Genomic DNA, 15,030 nt, shown 5'->3' on the forward strand with positions numbered 1-15,030 from the left:
AAAAAAAAAAAAAACTTCATGGTCGGTATAACGAAGCATTCCTAGTGAAGGAGCCTATACTTCGTTATAATCTGAAAGCATAGTGTAAATTGTTATAATAGCACCACCAACTACGAGTTTTTATATACCTAAAAGTAGAAAAAGGGATCCTAAATTATTATTATTATTATTATTATTATTGCACCAACTATTTAAGCACAAAAAAGAAAGCAAGATAGAAATTTTCAGTTGTTTAAATAATTATATTTGAAGGTAAAATTTTGAATGACCTAAACTGATACATTTTGTTTCCTTCTTTTTGGAGAATAAAATGAGAACGTGAAAATCTTCATTAATTATACATGCATTTGATTTTGTAAAGATTGACCATGTGATCAAATATATCATCTATCATCCAATATTATGTCCATCACTGAATAATGAAACTTAAATTAGACAAATATTCTCAAGTTGCTTAAATTTTTTTTTACTAATTTTATAAATTGATAATATCTTGATATTTCTTTCACAAATAAAAGGACATTAACAACGAATAAATATCCCCACCCTTTCTCCCTAAGAGGGAGCCATACAAAGTGGCGGTTTTTGTACAACCCGATAAACAGATTGTAAACCCATGGCCGGATGCCATAGTGATTGATGTGGTTGCATTTGTTTTGAAATGGCTGTTGGGAAGATTCACTTTCTCACCTTCTAAATCCTATGGCAAAGTAAGATAACTCCTTACAATAAAAAATCAAATAAAAAACCCGAACTCCAACGTATTATATGTCTGTCGCAAAATTCCACTCTACCAAAAGAATAATCCATGCAGTTCTCGAGTCGATGCAAAAAGTCAAAAAGTTGGAGCTCGTGTTATCATGACAAAAAAATAAATGCCAATGGACTAAAGAATGGACGGTGATCATCGGCCGCCAACGGTTTGAATTTTTACTTTACTTTTCAGATGAGTATCCCAGCAACTAAATTAAGAAAAACAATAAGAGAGAGGCGAAGATAAACGGGTTGCAATAAGATATGCGCATGCATGAATACGATTTCTGAAAATAAGAAATAATTACGGGAACAAGAAAAGGGTTTTCCCTCTTTTGGGGCCCCCTGGCTGGTCAATCTCGCAAGTTAAAAAGCTCTTGAATTTTGGGATCCACGAAACGTATACTACGCGCAGCCAAACGAAGAAACATTTATTTCAATGTAAAAGAATTAATTGAAAAAGATAACATCGACAAATTGTAAGCTATACCTTTGATTTAATTATATAATCCAACACATTTTCAGTATTTTGGTAGCAGTCTTGAGTTCGGTGGATCCGATGATGTGAGAGGAACTGTTGAGAACTCGGATTCAAGATTTCCACGAGAGGGTAAGGGGCTAGAATTCTGGCTCGGCGAGAAGTTTAGTCTTGAGAAACTCGATGCTGTAATAGAAGTGTTTGGTGTTTGGTCGGCCACAGGTGGACCAACAATTGCAGCATTTGAACCTCTTCCATGTGAATCTTCCTTAGATCTGCTGACATTATCGGCCAATTCCCTTTTCTCTCTTTCTTCGGTTTCCTTGAGAAGAAAATCGACCCATAGATCTGCAAAGGACTGGTAGAGAAGTGGATGCTCTTTAATGCACCACATGCAAACAGTGGAGGGGAGAAAAAAGAAAAGCAATACGAAAAACACCCAAATATTATCTATATGACCAGGCAAGATGCATTTATGTGAACACCAGACAATTAGGCCTCGTTTGTTTTCGCAGATGAGTTGAGATTAAAATTAAAAATTGAATAAAATATTGTTAAAATATATTTTTTTCACTATTATTTTTGTTTTGAGATTTGAAAAAGTTGAATTGTTTATTTTATTTTGTATGGAAATTTGAAAAAGTTATAATGATTAGATGAGATGAGATAAATTGAGAGGAGTTGTGAAAACAAACGAGACCTTAATCTCTGGATAAAAATATTACCTGGTTGTCAGATGCTGTGCTTGCAGATTCGGCCGAACCCCCTCCCAAGATGCCACCGACTAGGCGGCCAGGTAGCCCTAGCACTCCACGTACAACACCTTTGCCTGCACCTTGTTGAGCACCACCTATCCTCTGTTTGTCTTCATCAGAGAACCCCAACATACGAACCATAAGATCCAGAACCTGCCCATATATATAATAAACAACCTGAGCTAGCTAGATGAATTAATTTTTTGACAAGCCTAGTTAGGTGAAAGTTGTCAACAGGACAACTACTTCATTCGGGATGGAAGATCTGTAAGCAATTACATTTCCCCTGCAAAAACAGTCCATAAGACAGGTGCTCAGCTGTGGATTATGCACGATGCATATTCTATATTGGTTGTTGTGGGGAACTGTCAAAGTCAAGAACTTTTTCGGCTCTAAAGGGTTCCAGCCTTAATAAAGTTTGGTCTTGAAAGAATTTTCCCATGAAGGCATGGGATCTCAGCTAATTTGTGTATTCTCTGGTTTTTGTAGTTCCTTGTATTTCTTTTCTTTTCCCCTTTGGATTCCCTCCTTCCCTGAGAGGACAGTCATTTGTATTAAACTATTTTTCAATAGGTTCATTTCTTTTGCTATAATGATGCCCAACATATATATGCATACAAAACATTCTTCAATAGAGCCAAACCACGAAACTTGATAAACCAGCCAAAGTCAATGATGACATTCAGGTTCAAGTCATCCAGTGGTATACCCCACCTAAATGGGGGCATGAACAATCCGGTGCATGTACCACAGATGAAGAGAGTACTAATATCCCAGCATGCATCCATAAGCAACTAAGATAGTATTATGAAATATACATACCTCTTTGCTGTGGTTTCTTTGGAAGTATGTCACCAGTAACTTGATCACAATCCGCCTGCGCACGTCACCAGTCATATAAACTATATGTTTTCCTCAATGAGGCAATGTAGTAATGACAACCAATTGGTAGAAAACCAATAGTTAAAAGAGGTTTGCTGAAACTCATTGAGACATCTGCTTTGTATTTTGATTGCAACTAAAACAGTGGGAAACCCAGAAATAACCCATGTTGAAGAGTAAGAATTTTAATTCAAAATTAAATCCAGCTAACCTGTCAACAAGAAAATCTGAGTCAATTGACATCCTATTAAGCCTCGTCATACTCTGCTCAAGAGCACGCCGCAATTTTGCATTGTCTTCCTCAAGCTTATTTACTCTGCTTTTCCATTCTCCTAGTGTTCTTTCAGATTGGGAAATTGTGGCCAAGATTTCATCCTTCTCCCCTTTCAATACCTCTGCTCGTTGACCTGCATCCTAGAGATGATACAGAAAAGAAAAAACCTAAGGCCAAGAGTGGCATTTAATGACATGAAAAATATTCCAAGCCTATAGAAGTCATGATAAGCTTCATTTCGGCTCGACAAATAAGCGGCATCCTTAAAAAGTAATGAGAATTAAAATGATCAAGGCAGCAGGAAAAATGCATCTATTTAACAGAAGAAATATATGACTAGTACAACGATGTCATTGCAGGCTAATATAGGAAAGACTTTGAAGAGGGGAACTACGAAGAGTTGTGGTCTGAGTTGTTCAAGGGAACAAAGTCCTTTTATGCTACTTTGAGGTAGCTGGCCATTTATTTATTTTTTAATAGGTAAACAAAATTTTATTGATCGTAAAAATTGGCAAGAGCCCAAGTATTCGTGACATACACGAGCATCGCCTAAGCGTGCTAATTTGGTGATACAAGGAATTCAGGAAAAGCCATGCCATCAAAATCATTTACAATCGACCAATGGAGTAAAGTAATGAAAAAGAAATTTCTAAGAGGAAGCTGGCAACTTATAAAATAATTTCGATGAGAAACTGATTTATATACTATCGATGACCACTTTTACTAATCAATGACAATGACAGCTTTTATGATACAAATTCCCCACACTCCCAACTGAATATAACTGTAGCTTCAAATCATTTAATTTAAAAAAAAAAAAAAACTAGCTCCAGCAAGAATCCTAATAAACAGGAAAGAAACAATGTTATTTTAACTAATCAACTGATTGAATCCTTAAAAAATGTCAAATAACCAGCTTGAGTTATAACATAGCTTATTATGTTGCATCAAGAGGGTGCAATGAACTTTCAGCTCGCTCAAAAATGGAAAAATACAGAAGTTGCATTGAAAGGGAGGGACACATACTTTCAACAATTTGGAAAGTTTAGCTGACTCTTCCCTTGCCCGTGCCAAATCTCCTTCCAAATGTTCCTATAAACATTTATTCAAACTGGCATAAAAACCATATTCTAGAAAAAGCATGGCTCTTACTGACATGTCCCAATAGCTTGCTTTATAAGGAGTAAAAAGAAATAAATTCATGAAGTATTAATGTGCTTACCTTAGCTTCAATTTCAGCATAGTACTGACCAAGAGCAGTTTGTAGATTAAGAAGCTCAACGTTTTTGGCATCAATTGTGGCCAAACAGTTGGCAAGTTTTTTATTTAGGTCATCAATAATTTCCTTTGACTTCTGAATTTCATGGTTGTTGATCGTCTTAATTTCCTCCTGACTTGCAATGGCCTGCTTCAGCGCTTTCTCCAAGAGCAATATTTGAGCCTTTTGATATTCATTATTTTCTCGTAGCTGTTCAATGATTTTGCTGTCCTCATCCATTTTTTCAGACTCTTCAGACTCCTATATTATTGGAGAAAGAAAACTTGAAAAATATAATATATTGTGATGTAGAGGATGCCAGATCTACCTAGAATCTCATACAAGCAATAGAAAGTGAAGGTGATGCAGTGAACGAAGTGAGAGTTAAGAAACCAGTTCATGGAAACTTGTGGTCTATAAAAGAAAATTAGAAACATTTTGATGTACACAAGTTCTGAGAGGAACATAATACCAGTCAAGTGTGAGTTCAATATAGGAAACTGGGGAATTAAAAAACCAGCTTATTAGATAATTAAAAAAAAAAAAAAAAAAAACTTCTTATATGGCTGCCTCCTTCCAATGGTATTTACAAGCTGACACAGTTCTAGAGGCAATCTTGGAGAGGCAGATCGTGGTGATGTGATGAGATATAGTGATGGGTCCTTTGCAGCTGGCTTCTTTTTGTATCTTGGAGTTGGTACCAACACATGCAAAACTTTCAACTTTGAAGAATGGGCCGAGTTTATGTTATCACTTGGGGATTTTGTTCTTGGAGGTGGAGTCGGATTGTCTTCTGGTGGTAAAATGGTTTCTACATGATAATATTTGGAAAGGCATCATTGCTTTAGGAGAGGTTCTAAATTTCAGATTAAGTCATGTCTATCGAGAAGGAACTTGTTTGGTAGATGGTTGAGCTCCTCTTGGGGCTTCTAATTGTTCTGCTTCTCTCCTTACTGCTCAGAGCCTTCCAACACCTCCAGATGGTGTCTGTTTTGACAGTGAATAGCAACATTATTATGCGACATAGGCTTTTCTTTGTTATTTCAACCAATACCTTAGTTGGGTTCAGTGTTAAGGTTTTTTATTTGTAACAACATGGAATCCTGCTGATAATGAAAAAAAAAAGGTATATTGCTGCTATAACTACAGCATTCCTCCACCACAAGTGAGAATTTTTTATAAAATTTCTGAGGTAATAAAAAATAAAATAAAAATTTCTGTTTTTTAGTATAGAAATTTTATTGTTTTTCGAAAATGTCACAACTGTAACAGAAGAGCCAAACTTGCAAACCAAACAAATAGGAGTACAAGTATTAGATTTCTGTTTTAACATATTATGTTAAAGCAGAAACCAGAAATTTCACATTGCAACTGATATGTCATGCACAGATGGACAAATTGAAGGGTGGTTCTGCTAGAGATAATAGAAGAGTTATAGACACTTGACCTTTTCTAACAAATGCTGCTTAAGACGGGCCAATTGTTGCAATGCTTTGTCCCTTTCCTGGCGTGTTTCCTTCAAATCTTTATCCAGTTTTTCCAAACTTTGCTCCATTTGTTCCTTTCCAGGGAAACTTCCAGATGAATTGTCCTTCTGGAAGAAAAATAAGTAATAACTGCTTAGACAAGGAGGTGCATACCACAATGATGTATAACAATGCCTCTTAACATCATTACAAACACTTACAAGAAAGAGGAATGCGGGGAAACGAGGAGAGAGAGAGAGAGAGAGAGAGATCCATCTTAAGCACAAACAACAGAAAAATAAGGTATGGTCCCCAACAATTTCTATACCTCATTCAAACTAGTTGGATGTTTACTTAAAGGCTGGGAGGCATCTGATCGCACCTCAGTCTGAGCGTTCCTGCTCATTTCCAGAGCAACCTCGAGTTCATTTTTCTCCATCTATACAATTATGACATTAGAGTGGATTTGGACACACCGTTTAATAAAAAACAGTATAAAATATTTTGAGTAATAAGATATGATGCACTTCATAAGTGAAACACAAACGGACATCTACAAATTAACAACCTTAAGACTATTGTTTTCCTTCTCTAGGCTTGCAATTACTCTTTTCAAACTTTGCGCAATGTCATCAGCGCCTTCCTCCTTCCGTCCTTTCAGCTCCCTTTGCAGTTGTTTTATTTCTGAAATTTTCTCATTCAACTCGTTTTGTATGTTGTTCATCTCCTCAGAGGTCTGATAACAAAGAAGAGGATATCATACCAAAAACATAGTTCAGGACAGCAATGGGTCATCTAGAAAAGTAAACTCAAAAAAGAATTAAGAAACAAAATTTTTTTATCGGTAATTAACATACAAAATCTTGAAAAAAATTAAAGAAAACAGAATGTAGAAATCAAACATGAGAATGTGTGCATTTAGAATCAGACAATAAACTTGTTTATATTTTCATACAACATACTGAATATAGGAAAACTTATGGGTTCTATGGCCTTAGAAAAGAAAATAATAATGTCAGCCAAAAGTATTAAGCCAATCATCACCCAATATCAAAACTCACACTGTCTCTGTCGAATTTCAGTGATTTGAGCTCCCCTGGAAAGACTCCTTCAATTTCTGTTCCTCTGAGGATGCAAAAAGAAAAGCAGGCATCTCAAAACAAAAGATTGTTGAGAACCATTTCTGGATTTTCAGACTGAGGAACTGTACCTTGTAATTTTGACTGAATATTTCCCAACTTTGTGCGTTCTTTTTCAAGTTCCATCCTCAATTGTTTTAACTCATGAGTGACCTGCAGTGCTGCAGGGGACCTATTTTTCTCTTCTAGCGAATCTGCAAGCTCCTAGAAGGCATTCATATATCTGTTGTCAAGTTCATTCATCATTAAAAGAAAAGAGTACAGCAAAATGGGAAAAAAAAATGCATTGTGCCGAAACACATAAATACATTTGTCAAATCAAGTGCTGTTACCCTCTCCCCCCCCCCCCCCCCCCCCCCCCCCCCCCCCCCCCCCCCCCCCACCCCCAAAAAAAAAAAAAAAAACAAAAAATAAAAAAACACATTTGCATTTGTAGTCTGAGTCTCTAGATACAGCCAAAAGTGCTTTAAAAAAAAAAGAATCAACGAAAAGTAACAAAATAGTCCAGGCAAATAAAATGAAAAAGAAGTTGCTCAAACTTCCTAGGAAAATACAAGTATTCAGAGTGAAAGGTGCTATTACCTTCTCCCTCCCAAGCAAGTTTGAATGTTTTGCTTCCATCTTACTTTGAGTGACAATAGATTGAACAGCATGTGTGATTCCATTGCTTATTCCATCTTGTTTGGAGACAACACCATTGTGTATCTGGTTTCCAGCATAACGGTTTTTTGCTTGAGTTGTGATTCTATGCTGTCGGTTGGGTGATTGATCAGCACTCCCCTGAAAGTCACCAACAATTCAGCCAATACCCGATACCAAATCTTTATATATTATAAGATATATATATTAATCACACATGAGATAATAATTGCATGATTCAATATAAAGGTCAACTTTCTCCAGCAGAGACGATCAGAGTGTTATTTGCACTGGGTGTCCGAGAACAACATCCCGAGTAATCCCAACGGTGCACAGGCCCTTGGCAAGAAGTTTCCCGCAAGTGTACCTCGGATAATTCAAAGGAAAAATCCCCCAGTCCGATGGCCCCTAGAAATTGTTTGCACCCAGTGGGATTCATACCTTGGACCTTGGAGGGAGCATACCACCAAGATCAAGTCTTTTACCACTTGAGCCAACCCCTAGGGGTTATCAGAGTTTTATTCTACAAAAAAGGATGGAGTATATATGAGAATCGCTTGTACTCTAATCCCCAATACATCCCAAACCCCACATTGTAACAACAAGGCAAGATAACTTTTATCCTTTGCCTCAGTCTCTTCTAGGACACAGTATGGATGGAAGCGAAATAACAAAGGGTCAGAAAGAAGAGAATAAAATCATGTCGTAATGACAAATCCTGATTGACTTTTAAACTGAGAAATAAAATTAAATGCCCTTACTGTCACATACGGCCGTTTCAAGAGAGAAGACTAAAAATACTCTTCTGAAATTGCCAAATGCAAACATTCTTTTGTCCTGTTATGAGGATGAGGCTTTGCGGTATATGGGAGATTAGGGTTTACATTTTTCTCACTATTATCCTATAACAACATAAGAGCACGCTCTAACTCAGACACAACCACGTGCCAAAGTCTTATATTATCTGAACATGTGTGCAGCTACAATACCTGGCATTATACTACCCTGTAGGAAATAAAGGTTCCCAAACCTTTTCCTCTTCTTCACAACCATGGCATCATTTGTAACCTTCAAGGTTCTACCTTCAATAGAACAAAGGAGCAATCTTATCAAAGCGCTGAGGGGTGCAACGCATGTGTACATGAAGTATATAAAAGGACAAATCCAACTAGCGAGAAGAACAAAAGGAAGAAAAATACTTGAAACCTAGAAAGCTAAAAATTGGAGGCTGTAATGAAGGGAGTTAAATATTATGACTTCTAACTTTGTCACTGCCCTCTCACAATCTTCAATGGTATGGAAAGGAAGTAACTTCCAAATATTCCACATTAAACATAGTGGGAATATCCTCCAACCTTCTAAATTTTTGTGACTTCCAAAAGGATTCCACCAACATACCAACTACTCCACTATCTGCTATGACATGAACCACTCAATTCCAAAAGTTTTGAATATCACTAGACATCTCACAATGTAGCACAAGATGATCGATGCTTCCCCATTCTGCTTACACATACAACAATAACCCATAATGACAATATTCTGCTTCCTCAAGTTATCCATTGTTAAGAACTCCCTAAGGCTGTCATCCAAACCAAAAGTGCTACCCTTGAAGGCGCCTTGTTTCTCCAAGTACTCTTCCAAGGAAATGAAGAGCCAAGTGAAGGGATAATCACATTGAAGAAGGGTTTAAACTCAAATATTTTCAAATTCAAGAAGCGGGGATAAGTGGTCTAACAAGGATCCAATAAATTTTATCATAGCCGCCTCTTCTCCACCTAAAGGAATGCAACCTGTTAAAGAACGAAGAGAATGACTCCACCTCCGAATCATGTGTTGATCTGATAGAAGTTATGGCATGTTGTTGGAGATTTGCAGATGTTCTGCAACCAAATCCTTCTCATAACAAGATATATGAAACAACAACAGTCTTCAAAAGCTGGTCCCCGCACCAAACATCGTACAAAATCTTGTTTTAGACCCATTATGTACCTGAAAACAATACAAGATAAGCCCCCAACTACTACTTTTTTTCCTACGCCCCAACCCCAAAAGGTCCATTGACCTCATTTGAACACCATTCTCACCATATGCTTCATATTTGGCTTCCAACACCAATCACCACAAAGCTTCTCTCTCCGTGTTATAACGCAAACTTTGTTATACAAAAGAAAAATCCTAATCACCAAACCACCTAACGAATTAGAGTGAAAATCTTGGACCACTAGATTGGGTGGAACTTGAACTCATTGTGAATTCTTCCCCACAAAAAATTCCTTTGAAGCTTCTCTAGATGTTTTGCTACACCAGCAATGGTGAAAAGACATAAGAAATATGTTGGCAAGTTAGAAAGATCTTAATCAAAGTAACCCACTGCCTTTGGATAAATATAATGTCTTCCACCCAACTAGGTGACGTTCCAACTTCTCCAAATGCTATAATCAATGGATTTCATCTTAAACGATGCCCTTAATGGGAGATGCTGATACTTCTTGGGAAAAGATGACCCTACCTTCATGTTAAACACTCAATATCATCTACCACCCAGTTAGTACTAATTCTGACTAGGCCAAATTAATTTTCAGTTCTGAAACAACCTCAAATTTTAGGAATAAATAGTGCAATAATGGAGATGATCCTTTATAGCCACAAAAATAATCAAAAGTATATCAGAAAATAGGAGATGAGATAGGATAAGCTCTTCATTTTATCTCGTCCCATCAAGAAAACTGATAGGGGCCCCCTGTTTACAACAGCTAACAACTCTCTACTCAGTGCCTCCATTAAAAAAACAGTTGAACTTTATTAACGATAAACTTTATTAACGATAACAACACGGTGTTGCCCGAGTATATAAGGCCTATACATGAGAAACACCAAACAAGAAAATGAGAAAAAAAGTAAGAAGTCCTGAAAACATGAACAAAAAAACAAAATGGCATCCAGTGATAAAGGTTTTTAAAGAAAAAAATCCTTAAGGTCATGTCTGCCCCCGTCTTCTCTTTATCCTCAAAGCTTGAGTTGTTCCTCTCTCTGCAATTACCAATCATACCAAGTCGTGACCGGGGCCTTTATCACCATCCAAAGTGTTCACCAATTGAAAAAACTATCTCTCATCAAAGGCTCTTTCCAACCACATCATCATCTTCATCGATGGAGTCAAAGCTAAGACAATCCAAAATTGGCCCTGGTAAGCCTTTATATGAATCACATCAAAAATACCTCTTGTGCAGGATTTCTTTATCTCATATCATCTCATCCAATCATTTGTTATCCAAAATTAGTTTTTCATGATACACACACAGCCTAAGATATGCAGCCCATTTTGACCAAATTTTGGTTTTTCAAAAGGGTAATGCTCAGTTAGTATGTTTAATTCGCAGTTTGATGCAGTTGTTCATTACCAAATGAATTATTAATCTAGACTGGCCCCAAGGATAGAAATTAACTTAATTTGGCTCCACATATTATCGAGTTATTTTTTCCTGTCTCATCAAGTTGTTCTCTTTCCTTAATTTCCAAAATAAGAAATATCTCCCATTTGTGAGCTTTCCTGATTTTCCGAAAATTCTTCCAACCCAAAACTAAAACAAACCAACAATCTTCCCAACCCAACTAACTCAATTTATGGGATATTTTCTGTTGGTTTCTATAATCAATAGGTGATTATAAGCTTTATCCTTAAGTTCCCAACAACAATTATCACATAATAAATGACATTAGCTACTCATTAAAAAAATGGCATTAACAAAGGCTATATAGGCAAATTTCTAAGAACTCATTCGCCAAATAATGTCAAGGACTCAACTATACACATACATCTCACTTCTCAGCTACAATGGGCAAAGAGCAAAGGCACCTCTCAAGTGACACAAAAGAAGTTGAGCTCCCCATGACATTAATGCCGTCATTTTACACATCAAGCACAACATTGTTCACATTCTCCTCCAAAGCCGCATTCACGTTCCAAATCATTCATGTTTTCCCATAAGCCCAACATCAAACCCATCATTATCTCCAGGTTTTGTAGGAAAAGAATGCTGAATTTACGGGCTATCAAATAAGTTTCGAAAATGAGTGCCTTGAGATGTGTGATACATGATTGGATGGGAGGAGTTTTGGGGCTCAATGTTTTGGTAGGAACTTTTGAAGATATGAGAATCAGTGATAAGAGTAGCACAAATCATAATTAAATGAGAAATGCAAGTTTCTAAGCGGAGGAGATGTTATGTAACTAATCAAATGGGAGATTTGAGTAAATTTAGTTTGGCCAGTTACTATTTTGCAACCAGATAATAGAACTAGACAAGAACCTAAGCTGTGTAATAAATGCAAAGCTAGGAAAAAAAATAGTAGCAACCTTTTCATCATAATTTGAACCAGTTTCATGCAAATACATAATACACTTCACTTACAACTCAACAACTACCTTGTGCACATTAATGCCATTTGCAAGTGCTTTGGCACCTTCATTTCCTGATGCATTCTGAGCTGCATTGGTTGCATCGAAATTTTGTTTCAAAGATCCATTTTCTTTATTCAATCTAGATATCTGATCCTGCCAACATCGAGGAGGGGGAATTTTATTTTTTATAATGTCAAAGGCTTTTAAAACAGTAGTAACAAGTACTTATCAAAAAAAAAACAGTAGTAACAAGTAATTGGATAAATATTGAGATTCTTGCTGACATTGGAGTACCTCCTTTTCTTTCAACAAAGCAGCATAATTAACTGATAACGCTTTAATTTCCGCTTCAGATTCCTGAAGTCTCTTGATTTCAGATTTGTACCGCTCAATCTACAATAAGCACAATATCTTTTAACCGAAATCAATAACAGAAAAATTGATGCTTGATCTGCTTTTACAGCTACATTTTGCAGCATACCCACAACAGAAGCCAAGGTATGCACAAATCATACAATACGCAGAAATGAGAATAATATAAAAACTAAGATTTAACCTTCTCCCAGGGCATATATCGAAAAAATAAAATAATATCACATCTAATTCCTACTAAGCTATTTACATCACCCTTCCAAGTCCAAACATGAGAGACTCCAAATTATCTCATGGATATAACACCCTTTTATCATCGTGGGCCGTAAATTAGCTGAAAGCAAATTTGAGAAGTTCACAAAAACTCACCTGATAAAAAAGTCAAAATATACAGGCTCAACACTCACAATTGCAACTGTAAAATTAAACACTTAGAAGCAACTGTCAAAATACACATAAATATTACAAGTGGAATGCATTATAATTTCATTATTTGAACGTTTCAAAAACATCTACTTAGTTCCTGGACAACAATCCACTTATTTGAGAGAACCAAGCATCATCTAAGCTTCCTACTATTTTTATCGCAATTGCAAAGAAGAATTCACCTGATCATAAACATATAATCTGAAACGAATATGTTTAGTCATAACACATTTTTTTCTTTTTTGATGATGGGAGAACCACCCCACGGCAGAGCCCTTAGGACTCACCCATGGAACCTAAACCCCCAGGGAGGTTAGCACAGCAACCCACCACCATGACCACCCACTTAAATCGCAATTTGATCCCAGGGAGAATTGAACCTATGACATGGGGCTCATGCACACAAGTTTTGCCCTTACCCCACTTGGGCTACCCACGGGTGGGTGTTTAGTCATAACACATAATATCATATGAAAGTCACAGCTCCTTCAACACCAAAAGATCTTGAACATCTTAACCCTTGCTTGAGAAAATGTGTGTATCCATATATAAAGAGAAAAACGGGGTCAAAATTTATTTTGGAATTAGCTGTAGAGTGATGAGCATCTGGTCTGCCAGACCAATCATTCCCAAAAGGTCCTATTATCGTTCTGTACCATTATGGTAGCAGATTTGGGCAAAATATGTACTTCCTCGGGAATGAAAAAAAATCGATTAATTCTCATTTGGTATTTTGGCTTAAATTCTTTGACTCCTCGAGATTCAATCAAATCCTCTCTTTTGAGGATTGACTGCTCTCCTATAGCTCCATATTTTGGTAATCTCTTGTTTTGTTCCTGAAAATTGATGGAGTAGCCCATCCCCTAGCTCCAATTGGGAAGTGAAATGTTAGCTTAAATACTAAGCAAAATCCAAAATGAATTCCCCAACAAATCCCGTGATAACACTCGCATACATTCTAATCCCTACGAAACCAAAGTGGCTTACATATCAAAACAAAAACAACCTTCTTACAGTTCACGTTGTCACAGAAAAAAAAATCAAATAAAATTACAAAATTAAACCAAATTCCTTACTAGAATAAAAAAGAATTATACAAGAGCTCAGAGCTATACCTCGAAATTAGACGCGGAACCGATCCCATTCGCCACCGGAGACCGCGAGACCGAATTAGAATGCGCGAAACTGTGGGAACTCCTCCGATCAGAAACCGGAGAATCGTCTACTCTATTGCGGGAGACATAGATCTCGAGCTCCCCATCGTCATCGTCGTGGACATCGAGCGCGATCTTGTTCAAGCTCTCCTTCAAATTCGCAATCGAGTTCCACATCATCCAAAGGTTTGCCCAACGCACAAAGCCACCAAATCTACGATTATGCGCAGGTTTTGAAGGGAAGTGACGCTGAATCTGTGGTCGATCGGATGAGTTTGAGCGGAGAATCACCTCGGGAGTCGATGCAAGAGAAAACAGAACCGGTGAGGATTTCTTTGGGACTCAGATTCCGTAGGGTAGGAAGTTCTGATAGATCTGAGAAGAATAATAGGGGCGTGGGATGGAGTTTCGTTTCATAAATTGGGAATTAATGAACATAAAAGGAAATGAATATTTTGAGGAGAAGACACGTTACGTGACTAAACAACATGTGGGAGATTTTGGTAGATCTAAAAGATTGACCCGTTACCGACAATTTCACAACCCGATTTTGTGTCGTAAATAACAGGCTTGTACAATTGCTTAGCATTTTATACTTGTCGTCTTGCCCCATTTGTTCCTTTTTATCGACAAAAGCAAATGTCCTAATGTTGTTGGAAGCAATCAAGTAAATGAATTTACGAGAATTTATCCTTATTAGGGAGGTAAATGAACGAGTTTGTACAGTTATTCGCTTGATCCTCGCTTGTTTAAATTCTAATCAAGCTCGTTTCTTAAAAAAAAAAAAAAAAAAAAAAGTTCGTTTATGAAAACAGAAACCCATTTAATTAGCAAATGGCATAGACTCGATTAAGGTTCATTAAGGCACTCAGGTTTATTTCCAACTCAATTCGTTAGCTCGACTCTATTAGAGCTTGTCCATAAATCGATAAATATATATAAAATTTATTCCTATATATTAATATTCTTATATCTTATATATAATAAGAGTCAATGTAGACGAATTTGGTTCATCTTTTTTTTCCTTTT

The 15,030-nt window shown here is 36.8% G+C and overlaps 1 protein-coding gene across 1 annotated transcript; it reads right to left on the minus strand.

The window, feature by feature from the left end:
* Positions 1–1,159: 1,159 nt before the first annotated feature.
* On the minus strand, positions 1,160–14,444 carry LOC121239499 (golgin candidate 4-like). The gene is given in 16 exon segments (XM_041136758.1): positions 1,160–1,589; positions 1,957–2,139; positions 2,809–2,863; positions 3,080–3,282; positions 4,169–4,234; positions 4,365–4,661; positions 5,848–5,994; positions 6,195–6,305; positions 6,435–6,602; positions 6,928–6,962; positions 6,965–6,991; positions 7,077–7,209; positions 7,588–7,785; positions 12,074–12,202; positions 12,344–12,442; positions 13,963–14,444. Coding segments are annotated over 16 exon segments (2,385 nt in total). The 5' UTR covers positions 14,182–14,444; the 3' UTR covers positions 1,160–1,274.
* Positions 14,445–15,030: the final 586 nt, after the last annotated feature.

The sequence above is a fragment of the Juglans microcarpa x Juglans regia genome, chromosome 1D (assembly GCF_004785595.1).
Source record: "Juglans microcarpa x Juglans regia isolate MS1-56 chromosome 1D, Jm3101_v1.0, whole genome shotgun sequence".
In the NCBI taxonomy this organism is placed as follows: Eukaryota; Viridiplantae; Streptophyta; class Magnoliopsida; order Fagales; family Juglandaceae; genus Juglans; species Juglans microcarpa x Juglans regia.